The sequence below is a fragment of the Eubalaena glacialis genome, chromosome 11 (assembly GCF_028564815.1).
Source record: "Eubalaena glacialis isolate mEubGla1 chromosome 11, mEubGla1.1.hap2.+ XY, whole genome shotgun sequence".
NCBI classification, from domain to species: domain Eukaryota; kingdom Metazoa; phylum Chordata; class Mammalia; order Artiodactyla; family Balaenidae; genus Eubalaena; species Eubalaena glacialis.
The window spans coordinates 21,939,373-21,959,386 of record NC_083726.1 but is presented as its reverse complement, the minus strand read 5'-3'; the positions used below and the strand labels follow the sequence as shown (position 1 = coordinate 21,959,386).

Genomic DNA, 20,014 nt, shown 5'->3' with positions numbered 1-20,014 from the left:
CCAAAATGCTAACACTGGTTTTGTTATGGTGGTAGGATTACAGAATTTTGTCCTTGTTTCTAGTTTCCTAATCTGTATCTTTATCTAGCTTCCTAATCTACATTCTATTTTATATAAACATATCCACATATTGCACAAGTAAGAGCTACAGTAACATCAACACATTGTCTATTGGTCTTTAATTTCAATTACCATCTCTGTTAATGACATCCTAAGCTACATAAATCCTTATTGCAAGCCTTAACAGACTAGTGTTTATGTCTATGATGGTAATATTGTAAAACATTATCTCCTGTACTTCTTTAATTATTTTTCCCACTCCAAAATGGAACTCATTATTACCTTTTCTCAGCCTTACCTCCCCTAATCAAACCTGCTTCCTTCTGCATTTACTCTATTGGCTAATGGAATTACCAATTATTTGAAAAGTTCTCAACTCTTCTGTCTTCTTTATCCTCAACTGGTGAAAGACTCAGATATCTCTCCCCAATTTGGCTTGTTTTTTCTTCTTTCAAACCATTACCAGAGGTCCAAGTCCACCCCTCCCCTAGAATCACAATCTTCCTACTCTTCAGTCTACCCTCTATAATACCACTATGTCATACTTGACTTTTGTTTCCTATTTAAAAACTTCCATTGGCTTCTGCATGCCTATAGGAAAAGTAAACATATAATGCTCATCATGTCTAGTTGCCACTTACTTCTGCTTAAACTCAGGCTACCTGCCTAGGAAAACTCTATTCTATGCTATGGTCCAGTATTCTGTTCATCAAACTTTTAAAATTAGGTTCCCTTGAAGAATTATGAAGACATCTTATTGGATAAATATTAATTATTGGTAGAATGATACAGGGTTCACCATCAATTCTCTGTTTGTTTTTATCGTTTAAAGCTCTGAGAAACTTTGTTCACATAAATAAGTCGATTAGAATGAAATGAATTTTGTTTTAGCAATGTGACACGATTCTTTGAACTCTTTCAAGTTACATGCCAGGATTCACAAAGTGATCTATTGCAAAAAATTATTTTTAATAGTCTAGCAGCTGACATTTATTAAACTTCCTTCAACTGTGTTGAAAGCAAAGAAGTGGGAATCACCTAATTTGTTAGTCTGTCATGGGTCATTCACTTCCAACATGGACAGCAATATTTCAAATTGCCTGTCTTATTTTCCAGAAGTTTTTGAGTCAAAACCCTCCCTTCCCCACCCCCCACCCCCAACAAATCCATCAGAGTAAGAATGAGGATGAGCAAGAAGAACGCCTTTCATTTGTAAAGTAGGATACTAGGATACGAGTAATTATGGAAAGGGAGAACCAGTCTGACATCTTAATAAAAGAACATTCTCACATAGCCCAAATTTAAGAAAGAGTACAGATCAAAATGGAAGATGTGAAACAATTTCTTTAAAACTTGGAAAGTTGTCATATATTCACAAGGCATGTGTACCTCACTCTCAAAAATAATGCTCTAGGAACACCAAACCCCTTATCTTTATCAGAAAATACCGTGCTCTTTAACACCATCATACTTTTGCAGATTCTATTTCCTCATCCAAAATACCATTTCCCTCACCTGGAAACTTCTACTCGTTTTTAAGACTTAACTTCATTATCCTCTTCGTGAAACCTTTCCAAACTCCCCAAGCAGTTGATTAAAACTTCTCTGTACTTCTATAATCTCCTCATCCCCATTTTTAATTCTGCACTCTAGCATTTACGTTGAACTGCAATGATTTGTTTTATATTTGATTCCCCATTACACTGAGATCCTTGAGGGCAGGATCAGACAATATTTATTTTTACATCCACAGCATGTAGCCCTGCACCTTATGACAAAGCAGACAGGCAGTAAACAATGTCAATTTGATAGTCACAGGAAAGCCCATGCACCAGCCAGATCACCAACAAGCTATATATCTAAGATGTAATTACTCTGTTTCTAATGAAATAATTCATAGAAGTATGATTTCACAATATCCTTTAAGTCTTTATTGGATAGATATAAAAAGTCAATCGTACTTATAAAATTATCAAAAGACGCTACACTTTGGGATTTTCAATGTCCCTTCTACAGAAATCTTCATGTCAAATTCTCAGAATTTACTACTAGGAAAGATTAGAAAACCTTTTTCTTTTAAGAAAAAACTAGTAATGCGTCTGATTTTAAGAAAGTGATCAATAAATAGCTTCCTCCATTTTCGTCCCAGCCATCAGACAATTCTAACAGTTTTGGGTTCGACTTCAGCAATTCCCTAGGGCTTTAGTTTCCTATTTTAATATTAATCCTTACATTCTTTCCCTTGACTATAATTACCCAGGTTTTTTCCTTTTGCACTTACTTTAGTAATTTTTAAATTGTATTTTTTTAACTTCCTGAAAAGAAGTATTTATAACATTAAAATACTTTTATGTTATCAGTAACTCTGATGCCAAGCACAGACCTCCAAACAAGATAAGCACTATATAGATAGAAATACATTTAATATATGCTTTCATATAGATACCATGTAGGTAAAATTAATATAGTAAGATATATAAGAAGATTCTTGGACTCAAAGTATTATAAACTATTTTGCATAAAGAAAACAACCAACCATTCTGATTTTTAAACCATTTACATGTAAAGTGAAGTGTTTTTCCTATTAACATATAATAGCATACCTGTGTAGGTTCAGGAGCCATACTCTTCCTTTGTTCTGTTGATTTTTCTATTGCTTCACTAAGAGATTTTGCATATTGTACCATAGCCTTCAACTGGGAATCCGTTAAAACCCATAATAAGTCATCCAGCATTAGAACTAACTTTGTTGCAATGACATTGCAGTCCTTTAACTGTCAGGAAAAAATGATTCATAAAATTAAGCCAAGAAATTAAACTTATAATGCACTTGTATCTTTTAAAAATTTAAAATTTTTCAATGGTTTAAATATGGATCCTTCCTTATTCACCAAATATTTATTGAGTTCCTATAATATGGAAGGAATATCTCCTAGTATTGGAGATACAGAGGTAAAAAAGACTGACAGATTCCTGTACTTTAACAGGAACAAGTTATATAGGTACAAGTATTTACATAATTTAATTTTTCATTTATAGCTAATAAATCATATAATTACCTATGTTAATTCAACCCCAGTTGACCCTTGAACAATGCGGGGGTTAATGCATATAACTTATAGTCCGCCCTCTGTACCCAAGGTTCCTCCGTATCCAAGGTTCCTCCACATCCACAGATTCAACCAACCTCAGACCATGTAGTACTGTAGTATTTACTATTGAAAAATATCCACATATAAGTGGACCCATGCAGTTCAAAACTGTGTTGTTCAAGGGTCAACTGTAATTCTAGTAGAAAAAGGGGCATTAAAATTAATTAAAGGGACTTCCCTGGTGGTCCAGTGGTAAAGAATCTGCCTTACAATGCAGGGGACGCTGGTTCGATCCCTGGGCGGGGAACTAAGATCCTACATGCGTGGGGCAACTAAGCCCACGCACCACAACTACCGGGCTCGCATGTCTCAACTAGAGCCCACGTGCCACAAACTACAGAGCCCACGTGCTCTGGAACTCACGGGCCACAAATACAGAGCCCACGCACCCTGGAGCCTGCGCGCCACAACTAGAGAAGAGAAAACCCGCACGTCACAACTGGAGAGAAGCCTGTGCGCCGCAAGGAAAGATCCCACATGCCTCAACTAAGACCCGATGCAGCCAGAAATAAATAAATAATAAATAAATAAATCTTAAAAAAAAATTTAATTAAAAACTGAAATGCTATTTTAACCACATTTCACATTTTAGAATATCTGTATTAAGTGTCATACTCTGAAAAATTCTTTTCAATTTAATTTAGTACAGTGATTTGTGTCTAGTACTAGAAAACATATTGCTGAGATTTTAATTGAGCCAAGTTTTTAAAAAAGTCATTACTCCCCCTCATTAAATTTCACCACAATCCACAGTGGACTCTCAAATACTGACATCCTTAAGTAGCTATCTTCCCTATTTATCTAAATTACCAGTCGTATCTTAACCTTCTAAAACTAGTCGTTTTGGTTACTAATAGTGAAGACTTTACCATTTACCCACTCCTGAGCAAGATTCAATAAGGAGAAATAAAATTATAAAAGAGTTAATGTTCAATAAATATTTGGTAACTGAGAAATCTATTCAATTTATCAAAAATAAAAATCTGCGAGCTTCCCTGGTGGCACAGTGGTTAAGAATCTGCCTGCCAATGTAGGGGACATGGGTTCGAGCCCTGGTCTGGGAAGATCCCACATGCCACGGAGCAACTAAGCCCGTGCGCCACAACTACTGAAGCCTGTGCGCCTAGAGCCCGTGCTTTGCAACAAGAGAAACCACCACAATGAGAAGCCCGCGCATCGCAACGAAGAGTAGCCCCCCACTCGCGGCAACTGGAGAAAGCCCACACGCAACAACGAAGACCCAACGCAGCCAAAAATAAATAAATTAAATAAATAAATTTTTTAAAAAGACCCTATTTCCAAATAAAGTCACATTAAAAAAAAAATCTAAATATTAAACTTAGAAACCTGAAAAATGTTATCATTACACTAGATTTCTTCAAATACTGCTTGAGGCACTACATTTCCTTTTATTTTGCACTGTTTTAATATGCCAATATTTCAGCTAAAAAATAATTTAAAATTTCCCATCAATTCTAATAGTTATCACATAAATCAAACAGGTAACCCTGTTGACTTACTCTTCTTTTAAGTGTGACTCTGATTTTTGATTGGTTGGTTATTAATCGAACAGGAGCACACATAATTTCAAGATGTGAGCTTTGGGTAGCATCTGCCTCTATTCGAATCATCTGCCAATTTATTTCCTTAAAGGTCAAAACCTAAAGAGAATATAGAGATTAGCTTCACTTACACAAAATAGAATAAGAAAAATGTAGATTTGTAAAAACAAAAAAAAAGTTATTATAAAAATGTATCTCTTCACTAATTTTCATATGACATTCTAGATCTATCCACTATGCTTTAATTTTTTTTAATTGTAGAATTCCAAATTCAGTAACACATCTTCATAATTATATTCATCATCTGTAAAGCTGTTAACAGTTTTATTCTAAGTAATTTAATTTTAATATAAAGCACAAAGAACATTTGAATTATGTAACCAAGAAGAATTTAAAAAACATATTTTAGTTATGTAAATTTAAAATTCAATTCTGAGAAGCTAAGAAGTTAAAATAGGACTCATTAACTCTGTAAGTTGAAAGATTACAGTAAAAACAATAAAATATGCACATTATATAATTAAATAATTAAAAGTAGTACAGAGAAAAGTATAGTTAAAGGGCAAAAGTAAATCTAGTAGTATGTGAATATAGGCAACCATAAAAAGTAATTATTTTAAATATACTTTTTTAAAAATTTATTTATTAAAAAAAAATTTTTTTTAACATCTTTATTGGAGAGAGTGGCATGGACTTATAAATACTACCAAATGTAGAATAGATAGCTAGTGGGAAGCAGCCGCATAGCACAGGGAGATCAGCTCGGTGCTTTGTGACCACCTAGAGGGGTGGGATAGGGAGGGTGGGAGGGAGACCCAAGAGGGAGGAGATATGGGGATATATGTATATGTATAGCTGATTTACTTTGTTATAAAGCAGAAACTAACACACCATTGTAAATATACTTTTGTATTAATCAATGACTAAAACATATTTTAAACAAAGAAAGAAAAGGAAAAAATCTTTACCTCTCCTCTCTGTGGATCTTGAATACGAGCAAATCTTAAATCTCCATGTTCCCAGTTCGCATTTACACTATAGATCCGTAGCTGGGAAAGTTCAAAGGATGCATTGAAGGCTTTTGCTCCAATGCGGATGACAATGGAATTTACAGAAACAGTAATTCCCTCAACTACTTTTTCAGCAAAGCCGTATTCACTGGGAAAACAAAGCAGAACAAAATATAATGCACTAAAACCAAAATAAAATCATTAGAAGTGAAAAGGTTTTGTTAATATTCTCACACAAGTACACAAACTGCCATAATAGTATTCATTTTTGTTTAACAAACCACATTTTTGTTAAAACAATAATCTAGTCTGGTTACATGTAAGTTACAAAAAAAAATGTTCTTCTCAAAATGATAAAAGGTTTTTAAAATTGGAAGTTACTCTCTAAATTATTATAATCACCTTCCAAAGTTGCCTATTCTCAAAAAGCATTAGTGCAGACACTGGCATCAATGAAGTAAGTAAGAGGGCTAAATTCTTAACACAAAGAAGGTTGCAGAGGCCAAGTGGAATCTCATAATTTAGAAATAAGGTCAGAAAAAGTTCACATTCTCTAATTCAATTCAGCAAATATTGAGCATCTACGATGGGAACGATGCTAGGACATAAAGAAAACCAAAGTAGAGTTGTGGCATTACAGGGTTTGCAAGTTACTTGGGTAGGAAAAAAAACACATATCCTAGCAACTGAAACATGAGGCAGTCTGTAATTAAGTGTTTTTAAAAAGGAATCATCAGTACACTTGGTAGAGGAAGAAACTGTTCATAGTTAATGAGAAATATATCCAGGAAAGAAAGATGAACTTTCCTCAAGGAGGGATGAAAAGGAAGGGAAATCTTAGAACAGGGAAAAGCATGAGCAAAGACATGGAGAATAATAAAGTAAAGGTCACATTTCAAGAATGATAAGTACAGTATGACTTGAATATAGACTATCAGTATATTTTGGCAGGGGGGTGGTGAAAGTTTGCCAAATTGGCACCTTACTTCAATTATGACCATTATTCCTAAATCTATATCACTATCCAGATCTCTTGCTGTAACTTCAGATGGTAAAATTCAGCTGTCCACCAGATAGCTCTACCTGGCTGCCTCTCACACATTTCAAAGCCAACATGCATAAAAGTGAGGCCATCATTTTTAATGATCATGCACATTGCTCCTCTACACCTATGCTATGCTTCTTGATTTACTATCTTAATGAATAAATAAAGTTACTTATCTTTTCTAAAATTTAGATGACTTATCTTTTAAATCAGGATATACTTTGTAGGTTACATGTAGATTGCATGAAATAATGCGTATGAACCACATCGCCCATCTCTGGACTCATGATACTGAAAAAGATATAACTGCTATTTATAGTATTATTAATAGCAGTATATTATTATTAATACTATTGGAAGTCTCTGAGCCTCCGTTTCATCATTTGTAAAATGAAAATCATACCTATTTCAAAAGGTTGCTGTGGTCTTTAAGTGAAATGGTATATGTGTAGTAATTTATACAGTCCTTGGCTTGACTGAGGTAATTTTGTTATAAAAAAAGGTGGTTGTCTACCTGGGGTTTAGAAAATTGAGAACTGAAGAGGAAGAACTCATCAGCATCCTAGGGAGGAGTTGCTGTGATCCTAAGGACAAATACTGGTCACCTAGACAGAAATATTCCTGGAGTTGGAAGAATATTTCTATTAATATTATCTGAGAATACCCTTTGGAATATCCAAATCCATCTACTCTAATCTATGCACATTAAAAAGTGCTACAATTGTATTGGACGATTTACCATCAGAAGGGTGAAGGCTGACTCATTGACTAATGTCTACATGTTTCTGGTTTATGTCATCCATTATAAACTAAATTTCAGTTTACAAATGAGTCTCTTCTGAGTTTGGTTAATCTTCACATAGATGTTTATCTCCTTCATGTGAAGTGATAAAATCAAATTTCTGAACTTACGAAGTTTACTAGACCATCAATCTGTGGGAGCATTGTTAGCCTACAGGTTCTGCACAGAAGGAAGGGCCACCCTGTTAATTGTTAATTTCCCTCTATTTTAATCTCTTAGCTAGAAATAAAATCAAATAGATCAGTGTTTCCTTAAATTGCATGACTATAAAGAATTGTTGAAAATACATATTCATATTCTTGATAACCATTCTAGACCTGATGAATCATAACTTTAAAAGAGGAGCCTAAAAAACTCTGAATTTCATAAGCACCCTAAATGATTGCTACAATTAGTCAAGTCTGGAAAACATAGAAATAGATTAACATACTACCATACAATATAAGGACTACCATCATATGATTACAAAGCCAAAATTATAAAGCTTGTTGATACTATAAAAACATGAATTGGGAAGAACACTATCAACTACACTTAGCATACAATAAGAAAATACCTAATTTCTGCCACACCTAATTAAAATAAATCATTTGTTTATAGCAACTTTCCTGATCTTCTTTTGCCCTTTTCATAGTCTTATAAACATCTCAACTTTTTCTCCAATTTTTCTGAGTCTAGCCAATTTTAAGATCAACTGCTCCAACCTACTCTATCTAACCTGAAATCATAATCTAAACTTTAAAATCTCAAATTGCTGGAAAATACATAAACTACAAAGAAGTTCATGTGAAAGCTCTTCTCCCCATCACTATTACATATAGTCCAAATATAAACTGTATATCTGATAAATTTGGCCTTCAGTCAACTCTCAGCAGTGGATGGATCACCATTTGATTCCCACGTGAAAAGCCACTGATCAGACTGCAGGTATTCTCACAGAATGCATTAATAAATGGTGGCTCAACCTTGGTGAAAGAGGAGGAAAATATGAGAGTGCAAGAAAGAGAGTATGTGTGTGTATCTGTATGTGCATGTTCATTCTCAAGAAGAGTTTATCACTGGTTTTATACAGCACCTAGAATACTGTAAATGTTCAGGGCTGCTATGTTGTACAACTTGAGGAGGCACTAATCACATTAAAATCAATGTAAACTTTTTACGTGAATAGCTGCACCATCCAAAAATAGTGCAGAAAACCTGTTTTGAGGAAATGATATATAATACAAGATCCAAATTTACTGAATGCAAAGATAAATAGGCAAGTTTTTGAAGATCTATTTTTTAAGAACTATTCTAACTTCTCAAGGCAGCTTTGTGAAATGCTCCCCATGCTCCTACTTTATTAACATCTGATTTTTATCTATCAAAATTCAATCTGTGTAAAGTGTGAGCATTCTATATTTAATGAATTTTAGAGTAATCCGAAAGGTCTATAATTTTTTAAGGCATCAACTTAACTCTTAAGAGTCATAAAAGTTCCACTGATGCATAGAACAAATGTTATACAGAGAATGTATTCAGAGACCAAGTAAGAGACTATCTGATTTAGAATGCCTAAGCTCTTCTTTCATTTTCTGCTACTGCTCTGCATTTGATTGATCACTATTATTTAATATCAAGGAAAGCAAGATGAATAAAAGAGGCTAAAAATCAATTCTGCTACTTTTGCAACGCATTTACTGAAACTGTAAAATGTTTGATGGGAGAAGTGACTAAAATAGAGACTGAAGTTAGGAAATTTTACTTTATGTCCCATTACTGCAGATAACGGGAAAAAAAATTCCCTTTGCCAGTCATACAGACTAATGGAAATAGCTTACCTTTGTCCTGAAGCAGTTGCAATTGGTGATGGGCCATTTGGGTTTCGTGGTTCTTCACATGTACTCATTTCCATTATTACTTTATCCAAGGACTAATAAAAATATATTAAAAATGTAAACATTAGATATTTTATTTTATGTATATTATGTAGATATTATTTAAGACTATTTTCTCTTTCATTTCTTCAGGAGCAAAGAAAACAGTAAGTAAGCAGAGTCATTTTAAATGTTTCTCTAGAGGTCTAAAAAGAGAAATACTAAAAAAAAAGTGCTTAGTCCTTTCTCAAGGCACTTATTATCTGGTGGAAAAGCTTATTACAGGAGTATAGGAGAAAAAAACTGTAAGAAGTAGCCATATACTGCTGAGATCATCAGGTTTTACAGACGTATAATCGCTAATCCCAGAGTGTACTACATTATTAATTGATAAATTAGATTATTTATTAATAAATAGGACTAAACCACCTCTAAAAGCTTAAACCTGAGCTTTAATTAAAACCTGGGCTAAATAAAATAAATAGAACCAATCTAAAACCTGAGATTTAAGATGTGTGACTATGAAAAAATAAAATATGCAAGAAATATGAAAAAGTAAATACTCTCATAGTAAAAAACTTTCTTTCTCAGTCTAAGTTTTTTCTTGAAGGAAGATCAAATGTCCTTAGTAGTCATCACTAACACATCTCCAGTCATTCTTCATTCTCTATTTAATATTGCACTTATTATCTGAAACTGTCTTGTTTTGTTTACTTGTTCATTGTCAGTCACCTTGTAAAAATATGTTCCCTTAGGGCAGAGGGGAGGTGCTCAGTAAATATTTGTGGTATGAATGAATCAATAAATGACCAAGTGATCAGTTTTCCTTAAAAAGTGAAGTATATTAAAGAACGTATTATATTAGATCAGTAAAAGCAGAAACACAGAAAGTCTGGACCAAACTTTATTAAAAGAAGAATCCCATAAATAAAGTATAATATACCAATAAAAAGTTAAAAGATGCAATAAAACATACCAACTTACAATATAATATTCTAGACCTGAAAAACTTTAGAGACCCTCTCATTTTAAAGTTCAAACTTCTCATTTAAGGACTGAGAAAACTAAGTACCATCAAAATAGAATGAAAGTTAACTAGCAGAGAAGCCATGAGATTATGTTTCTATGAAACAAAATATTAATATTAGCAGAGTTGTTAGATTATATGCATATATAAGTGTTTATTTCTGAAGCAATTCAGAACTTACCAAACAGATGGGGTGTGTTTTCAGTTTTGTCCATGGTATCTACAAAAGAAAATTTTTCTGTCTTTAAAATAAATCATTAAAAAAATAATGTAAAACAGTAATCAACACAGATGCTCTCTTAACATAGTGATACACATACCAAATTATATCAGATGACTTTTTTCTTAAATTGCAAAATAATAAACTGAGCAATTCATTCATACTCTTGAAATCTGCTGCACCTATTTTATATTAAAAAAGACTACTAGCCTTATTTTCTTGGTCATCTTTTTAAATAAAAATTTCAGGTTCTCTTAATATCTTTTTTCCCCAGTTCTGAAAACACATTTTAATTTTGTAGTTGAAGAATTCCCAGCAAAGCATAATCAGTGTTTTGTTCATTTAACAATTTTTTAAATTCTAGAATTCCAACCAATCTCCTTGTAGGTATTCAAGACAAGTACAAAAGTGAGACCATTAATGTTAAATGCAAGTAATGTCAAATAAATAATGTTCAAATATACCCTGCACTAAAAATATCATGTTTTTGTAGACATTTGGGTTTATGGAGGATAGAACAAAAATTAAAGGTTACCATCAAAGGATACAGCAACCTTTCCACAATCTTTTCTTTGGAGCCCAATTTTAATTTTATGAAAAGTTAGCATGCAGTATTTCTACTGAGTAGGCTCTCAAACTCTCTAAGTAGGCTCTCAGTCTCTCTAAGCCTAATCTTTAAGACAAGGAAATGACATGATGTACGATTAGAGCCAAAGATAATAAGAAAGCTTAAGTTTTAATAAGCAGAAATAATATTAAAAGAAAACTTTAAAAACCTCAAAATAAAAAACAAATGAGGAAAAGAGACAGAATTTCAAATAAAAGTATAATGTCCAGAATAAGATAACTTATCAGTCCTTATGTCTTCATTTGAAGTAGTGTTTACTTACTACAAATTTAAATTGTCCCTTTTGACAACAAATCGTGTGAAAAAAATTTTAAATATGTACCAAATTTAACAAATTATTTTATTAATAAAGCATCAACAATTTTATTTAGATATTAATATTAAATTTTAATAAAAATTAAAACCTATAAATTAATAAATATATATTAGCATTCAATTAAATTCAAAAGGCACACATTCATGCAATTATTTATACACGGTATCTGTCTTTTAAAATTATGTTAATAAAAATGCTTCCTTTCTGAATTACCTAAAACAAAATATTTATTTTAAAAGATAGGGATGAAATAAATAAAATGAAAACAGAAAATGCCTTGCACAGATATCAAAGTCTCACCCTAATAGATGCTTTATTACAAAAAACTTTGTTGATAGCAAGCCATGTTGGCAAATCCAACATATTCTGGAGCACCTCTTCATCCAACTCCAAATTCTTCAGTTCACCTTCTCCTTTAAGGGTACTTAGATTTATCTTGTCAGGAGATAAATTTTTGGTAAATCTGAAAGAGAATATATATTGACATTTATTTTAGTGTTAGTTACTGTACCCCTGAGTTGTTCTTGCAAATATAGAGCATTAAGAATGTAACAGCAGCACTAAGAAACACAAAACCACAATGATAGGCTCTACTCTAATCCATGTTTTTCAGTGTGGTTTTGTTATTATTGTTCTGATCTCCCTTGTCCATAGCTCTCTTACACGAAGTCTACAGTATTTTTGGTACACATTTAAATATCTTATAACCAGATACAACCAAGCTCTAGTTCTTACTGTCTTTCAAATTTATGAATACTTAGTTAGTATCCACTATTTTTCAGGAACTATGCAAGGCTTTGAGCCATCCCCTACAACATTTTGTTCACTTCGCTACAGACAATATCACAGAAGTGGATATTCCTATTTTGCTAACCAATCTACAAGTAAGGTAAGGAAATGAGGTGGCCCTTTAGAAGTGGTAGCAGCAGCAGCTGCCACCACTGCCATTTGTCATGCCAAGAGCTTAATGAAAGTGCCAAAAGTCACCTAGGAGACTGGACCCTGAATTCTAATTAAAGAACTCAAATTCTCTATAATGATTTAAAAAGAAAAGTTCTTAAACTCAAAAGAAAAGATTGAAAATAATAATAGCTAAAATAACAGTGAACATTTTCCAAGGGTTTATTGGATACCAAGCTCTTCTCTTTGAGTGCATGCGTTACTAATTTTCATGATAACCCATTAGGGTCAATACTATTTTCATTCCCACTTTTTTTTTTATTTTAAATATTTATTTATTTATTTGGCTGCACCGGGTCTTAGTTATGGCAAGCGGGATCTTCGTTGCTGCGTGCGGGATCTTTAGTTGCGTCGTGCGGGATCTTTTAGTTGCAGTATGCGGGCTCTTAGTTGCAGCATGTGGGATCTAGTTCCCTGACCAGGGATCGAACCTGGGTCCCCTGCGTTGGGAGTGTGGAGTCTTAACTGCCGGACCACCAGGGAAGTCCTTATTCCCACTTTTTACAAGAGTAAATATAAAGAGAAACTAACTTATTTGCCCAATGTCACAACTAATAATGATGATAATAGTAATAATAACAATAAATTACACATGCACTTTAAAGAACTTTCGTATATATTAATTCTTAACACAACCCTACAAAATAAAAAATTGCTAACTTTACCCAGCCTTACTTTTTCAAAAGTGAAACTATTGACAAAGTAAACTACTGGCTAACAAAGGAGTTATTAGCCAGTCTTCTACCATTTTTTGATATTAAATTTTAAAGTAACAAAATGTACTGGGTTATTTACATGCCCTACACATCAACAAGAATCAATATGCATATGCTTCTGCACTGACTCTCAACCAGAATTTCTTGAGCCAGATCTTATCTGGATTCATATCTTCTCACAAAATGTCAACACATTGACTTTGTCAAGATAAAGTTCATATTTAACCCATATTTGACCAAAGATGCTGAGTTGTTTCACACTTACCACCAATCATGTTTCATTTAATAATATGAAGTTTCCTGAGAGGCTGCCATTTCTAATCATATAGGAATGACCTGCCACCGCCTCAAGGCAGATATTAGTGCAGAAGGGAGCATTCAGTAAGTACTTACTGAGGATTCACTATTCCGACACATACACTGGCAAGCAGTATACTGAAGGTTTTTGCCTTTCTGAAATGTTCAGTTTAGTTGGTGAAGAGTGAATACAGTAGGGGTTCTTAATCCAGATCTTCTTTGAAATAGGGACTTTTGAGCTGATATCTAAAGGATGAGTAATAGAAGTTAACTAGGCAAGGAAAAGAAGGGGGCAGGAAAGAAAGCGTATTCCAAGTAGAGGGAATAAAACATATAAAGGTTCTGAGGCAGGAGGGAGCATGGTATAAAGTGGAAGTGAAAAAAGATCAGCATCTGGAATGTAGCAAGAGAGCCAAGGGAGCAGAAGATAACTCTGGAAGGACAAAGAGAGGACTGATTACACAAGGCCTTGACCATTTTATTCATTCATTCATTCATTCAATAAATTTTAACTGATATCTATAATTTAAAAGGCACTAGGCAGGGTGGGCTTCCCTGGTGGCACAGTGGTTAAGAATCCACCTGCCAGTGCAGGGGACACGGGTTCGATCCCTGGTCCGGGAAGATCCCACATGCCGCAGAGCAACGAAGCCCGTGCGCCACAACTACTGAGCCTGCGCTCTAGAGCCCACAAGCCACAGCTACTGAGCCCACGTGCCTAGAGCCTGTGCTCCGCAACAAGAGAAGCCACCGCAAAGAGAAGCCCGCGCACCGCAACGAAGAGTAGCCCCCGCTCACCACAACTAGAGAAAGCCCGCGCGCAGCAATGAAGACCCAATGGAGCCAAAAATAAATAAATAAATAAAATAATTTTTTAAAATAAATAGATAAATAAAAGGCACTGGGGATTTGACAATAAACAAAATAGATAAAAATCTCTTCCTTCATGGAGCTTAACTGGGGGGTGGAACACAGAGAATTAAGAAATAAGTTAAACATATAATAAGTCAGATTCAAAGTGAAGAGGTACTTCTTATAGTTGAAATAAGAAATACAAATTTAAGTATATTATTTAACCTCACAAATGTAAGCAATGGAAAAGCTAACAATAGTGATATAATTTATTAGGTATCGTAGGTCGGGAAAATTTGGAGTGGTTAATTTAGTAAAATCCTTACCTATCTTGGCAGAAAGTGAGTATGCAAGATCTAACACTGATACATCTAGAATGAACAGCATAAATATATAATTTAGAGCTAGTAGGGTAACAATGAGGTAAATGCGACTGCCACTGGGGAACAAGATTGGAGGGATCAGGAAAGGATGGGTTGGAGGCTTGTTGCTTTTTGTGTTCAGCCCGCTTGAATTCATTCATTCATTTATATAACAAATATTTGTTGTGTGCCAAAAATGTGCCAGACACATAAATGAAACAGATGAGTGGGGGAGACAGGGTATTTTCTACCACAACAATGTCAAAATTTGAAACTGAATATTAGGCAGCCTTGTTCTTAAAATTTTTTATTAGGCAATTGATGCCAACATTTTGCTCCCCTCTTCTCTTACCCTTCCTCTTACATTGTCATTCTGTAACACAAACTTTTCAGTCAGCTGGTGGCCACACCCAGTCTTGTTTTTTGGTGTTGTGGGGAACTTATGAATGGGGCAGTAAAGGAGAACTCTTACCTGTCCTACCTTTCCCCTCCAATGGCATGGCTAGGAGAGGTCCCAGGATTTCTGTGGAGGGGATTTGTGGTTGTGGAGTTCCAGGTAGTTATGAGACACTGCAGTGAGCTGAAGCAGCAAGGATGATAAGCATACTGAGCAGACTACTTTGGAGCCGGAATGAGAAAAGCTGTCTTTTTTATATACGCAGGTACCAGAGTAGTGCATATAGAACCACCTGGGAGCACTTAAAAAACTCAATGCCCAGGCACAACCCCCTCCCTTCCCACCCTCACCACTACCAATTAAATTTAAAAGTCTCTGGCAAAGGGACCTCAGGCACATGATTCAAATCATTAACATACACTTCATAAGCGATTTCTGCACAATTGATTGAGTTAAAAAATTAGAGCTTCAAACCACTTTTCATTCTGATATTCATAATATAAAGTCCAAGAAAGAACAACACTGACTTCCTTGACCTTATAATACATAGTTATAGTGTAAATAGAAAATGTATAGCTTTTATTTCATTAATAAGGTTAATTCTGTGGTCAAAAGGCACCCCCCCCCCACCAGCAAACATACTAGTTTACAGTTCTAATCTCACCTCTTACCCTCAGTGTCCCCATGCTGTTCTCCAAACATACCAGGCAAGCTCTCCTCCTTAGAATTTTTCACTGGCTGCTCCTACTGCCTGCAACACTATTTCCACCATATCCATAAGGCTAAGTCCCTCACCACCTTAGAGTCTACTCAAATATTACCTCCTCAATGAGGCTGCTGATGAAACAAAATTATTTTAAGGCAGGAAAAAAAATTTAACGTGAAATTTTCTCTGCTGTTTGAGCCACTATACCTTCTCCTTAGTGTGCATTGTGCATCTGCATTATACATTAACTAGATTCCCTAAGAAGGCGCAGGAATGCCTGCACACACACACACACACACACATATCAATTTCCTGTTGGCACCAGCAAGGAAATTCCTTAGGAGATAGCATTCCCTCCTTAATCATGTAAGGGGTTATGATGACCCATTACTCACTTTGTTGAACTATGTAAACTGTCAATGTCACCTTGATGTTTAACCCTTTGATGTATAACCCTTTGTCTCAAAAACTTATATAACTGTGCTTTGACCTCTAATGGGCAGAACAGTCCTCAGAGCTTTCTGAAAGACTATCTCCCTAGTTATAATTTTCAGATTGGCTTGAATATAATTTTCCATTTCTTTCTTAAAAAAAAAAAAATTAAGTCAGATTCTGATAACTATGGAAAAAACAAAGCAAAAGTAAGATAGGAGGTGCAAGCAGAGGACCTTTTAATTTTTAAAAGAGTAGACAGGAAAAGCCTCATTAAAAAGATGACATTTGGGCAAAGATCTGAAGAAAGCCAAGGAGCTAGCTATGCAAATATCTGGAGGAAGAATGCTCTAGGCAGAGGAAAAGCTAAGGGCAAAAACTGAGGTAGGAACATGCTTGGCAGGTCTGAGGAATAGCAAGAAGGCCAATGTAAGTGGAGGAAATGAACAAGGGCAAAAATGAAAGGAGATGAGATTAGAGAAATAACAAGGGCCAGATCATGTGAGGCCTTTTAAGCCACTCTAAGGACTCTCTGGCTTTTACTCTGAGTAAAAATGAGAGTGATTGGAGATGGTTTTTGACAAGAACAGGGATTTTTAAAGGATCGCTCTATTGAGAACAGATGAAAGAAGGACAGGGACAGAAGCAGGGAGCCCAGACAGAAGGTTATTGCAATACGACAGGTAAGAGAAGATGCTGCCTTGGACCAAGATGGAAGAGTAGCAAGTGGTGAGAAGGGAACAGTTCTAAACATATTCTGAAGGTAAAGGCAACGGTATTTGATAATACAGATTGAAGTCAAGGATGGCTCCAAGGTTTTTGATCTAAGCAAACAGAAGGATAGAACCACCATTTATTGGGGTAAAGAGACAGAGGGAGAAATAAGCTTGGGATTAAGGATCAGAATTTAGGCTTGGAATAGTTTAATTAAGAGATGCTTATTAGATATCCAAGAGGAGATACCAATTAGGTAGCTGGATATTCAAATCTTATTCAGTAGTTGCAGATACAAATTTAATAATCACCAATGTTATATATGGTATTTACAATTTCAAGATGGAGACAAAAAATGAAATGGCTCAAGGACTGTGGTCAAGGACCACTAAGAGGCCAAGTAACCAATAAAGGAGATTAAGAAGGAAGGACCAGTGAGGTAGGAGAGAAATCGTTTTTGTTTTTTTCCTTTTTTGGGTGAGAGAAAATTCAGCAGGCTTGTATGTTGACGACCATGATGCAGAGAAAAGAAAACTACTGATGGACAGACAACGGGTGGAATAAAATCCTTGATTAGAAGACAGCACATAGAGTACACAAGAAGAGGGATTGGCTTTGAACAGTTTTGATTTTGGAAAGCATATTAATACTCTATATATGCAAAAAATAAAATAAGAAAGAATGTGAAGAGGGGAAATACCTAAAACTGAAAGCGACCTGAAACGAATGAACCTAATTGTATTAAAAAATACTGTAACCATATTCAAGGGGAAGATAGGAAGAAAGGACAGAGGGACAGATGGACAAAAGCTAATCTGATTAACTCATGAATACAACATTTGACTATATATCCTTGGTGTTGGGCAAGGAGGGGTGATTAGTGGAGAAATCAGGCAACATCTTAATGGGATATGGTACAAGAATGTTCATCTCAATGATATTTACAAAAGGAAAAAAGTGAAAGCACCTAAATGTCCATAATAATCCCTTTAATTATGATACATTATGCCTACATATATATCAAGCAATACGTGTTTAGAATTATATAAAGAAATGGTTATACTATAGTGCCTGGTGAAAATTCAAGGTTCAAAATTATATACTGTGATTTCAATTATGCAAAAGTGGAAGATGGAAAGATTAAAATGTTATTCACAAGAAATTCTATCTTCAATTTAGTTCATACCAAAGGGACAACATGTGCAAGGAGCATGGACCTTAATTAAAGTCAGACAAACAAATCTGAATTCTAGTTTAGCCACCTACTGTGACACCCCTCTGCCTCAATTTCCTCATCTGTAAAATGGAGAAAATAATACCAACTCAAAAAATTTTAGTGAGGATTAAAGATAATATGTAAAGTATCTGATACAAAACAGATAATTAAGAGTTCTCTTTCTCCTGACCTGCTTTTTATTGAGTTTAAATTATGAAGGCATTGATTATAGTTTTAACAGGAGCAATATAAAAAGTTCAAGCTTGGGGGGACTTCCCTGGTGGCACAGTGGATAAGACTCTGTGCTCCCAGTGCAGGGGGCCCAGGTTCGATCTCTGGTCAGGGAACTAGATCCCACGTGCATGTCGCAACTAAGAGTTTGCATGCCGCAACTAAGAATTTGCATGCCACAACTAAGGAGCCCACGTGCAAGGAACCAGCAAGCCACAATTAAGGAGCCCTGGAGCCGCAACTAAGAAGCCTGCCTGCTGCAACTAAGACCCAGCGCAACCAAATAAATAAATAAATAAATATTAAAAAAAAAAAAAAAAAAAGTTAACGCTTCAGAATTCCCTTGTAGTCCAGTGGTTAGGACTCTGCACTTTCACCACCGAGGGTGCGGGATCAATCCCTGCTCGGGAAGTAAGATCCCGCAAGGGGTGCAGCCAAAAAAACCCAAAAAAGTTCAAGCTTATCCAAATAGGACTTTTAAATGGCAGAGCTGTGGAGCTAATCTTGAAAACATATTAATACTGCTCATCTATTGAAATATTTTAAAGAGGAAACTGAAGATGTATTGGTAACTGTCACATCCACAGCTATTAGAAAGTTGGTTTCTTATACTGGTTAGGCCATGGACATATCAAATTATTTATCTTCTATTATTCATACATGAGGCTTTCATTTAACATGTATTTCAGTTTTGCACAAATATTTCCCAATCATTTATTAACATAATTATGTTCCTTCCAAAAACAGAGACAGGAGGATGGTTTTTCAGTCACATTTGTTAACTTAATTGATAGAGGAAAAGCACACTTTCAATAAGTGTACACTAGGTAAACAAAGGGAAGAAAACCCACAAAATAACATTAAGGCATGGACTAGCTATGTGTCTACCTATGCTTTGTCCAAGTGTTGCTATAGGCTCTTTGGACTAAATTGCCATGTGAAATCTCCAGATAATTGTATTATTCTACTAAATATTATAATTGAGAAGGGTTATGATACTGGGTCTGATCCTAAAGAGAATAAATTATTATCCGAAGTAAACCTCTTCAGTTCACTAAAGACTCATATAAAGCTCTAAAAGTTATATAAACATTTTAAAACAAACTTTTTAAAAAATGGTAGAAATCTAGGTCAGTGAATTAAACTTCTAAATAATTAATTATTTGGTGGAGCTAGGAGTGGGGTGGGAGAATGGAAGCATGAAATCTATATAAAACCAAAGTAGACATGTTAAAGACTCAAAATGAGGATAAAAAAGAAAGCTGGTTGACTTGAATATGTCAAAGTCATAACAACTGTACAGAAGAAAGTCGTAACACATAATAAAGATAAAATTGGCACAATTCTTACTGAATTTTTTATTTTTAAAATTCAGAACACACAATAATGTTCCATTACTATGTACATTATGGCATGTAAAGAGGTTTATTTTAAAATAAACATGTGTTCTTTA

The 20,014-nt window shown here is 34.7% G+C and overlaps 1 protein-coding gene across 5 annotated transcripts in view; it reads right to left on the bottom strand.

The window, feature by feature from the left end:
- The window catches only part of BLTP3B (bridge-like lipid transfer protein family member 3B), a 91,226-nt gene that overhangs the window by 43,883 nt on the left and 27,329 nt on the right, over nucleotides 1-20,014 (bottom strand). For all 5 annotated transcript variants that reach the window (XM_061205035.1, XM_061205032.1, XM_061205034.1 and 2 more), the window contains 6 exons: nucleotides 11,979-12,141; nucleotides 10,696-10,734; nucleotides 9,452-9,543; nucleotides 5,743-5,932; nucleotides 4,733-4,873; nucleotides 2,664-2,834 (listed from right to left, as the gene is read on the bottom strand). In XM_061205035.1, coding sequence (XP_061061018.1) covers nucleotides 2,664-2,834; nucleotides 4,733-4,873; nucleotides 5,743-5,932; nucleotides 9,452-9,543; nucleotides 10,696-10,734; nucleotides 11,979-12,041 — 696 coding nt within the window. In that variant the 5' untranslated portion in view covers nucleotides 12,042-12,141. The remainder of the gene's footprint in view (nucleotides 1-2,663; nucleotides 2,835-4,732; nucleotides 4,874-5,742; nucleotides 5,933-9,451; nucleotides 9,544-10,695; nucleotides 10,735-11,978; nucleotides 12,142-20,014) is intronic.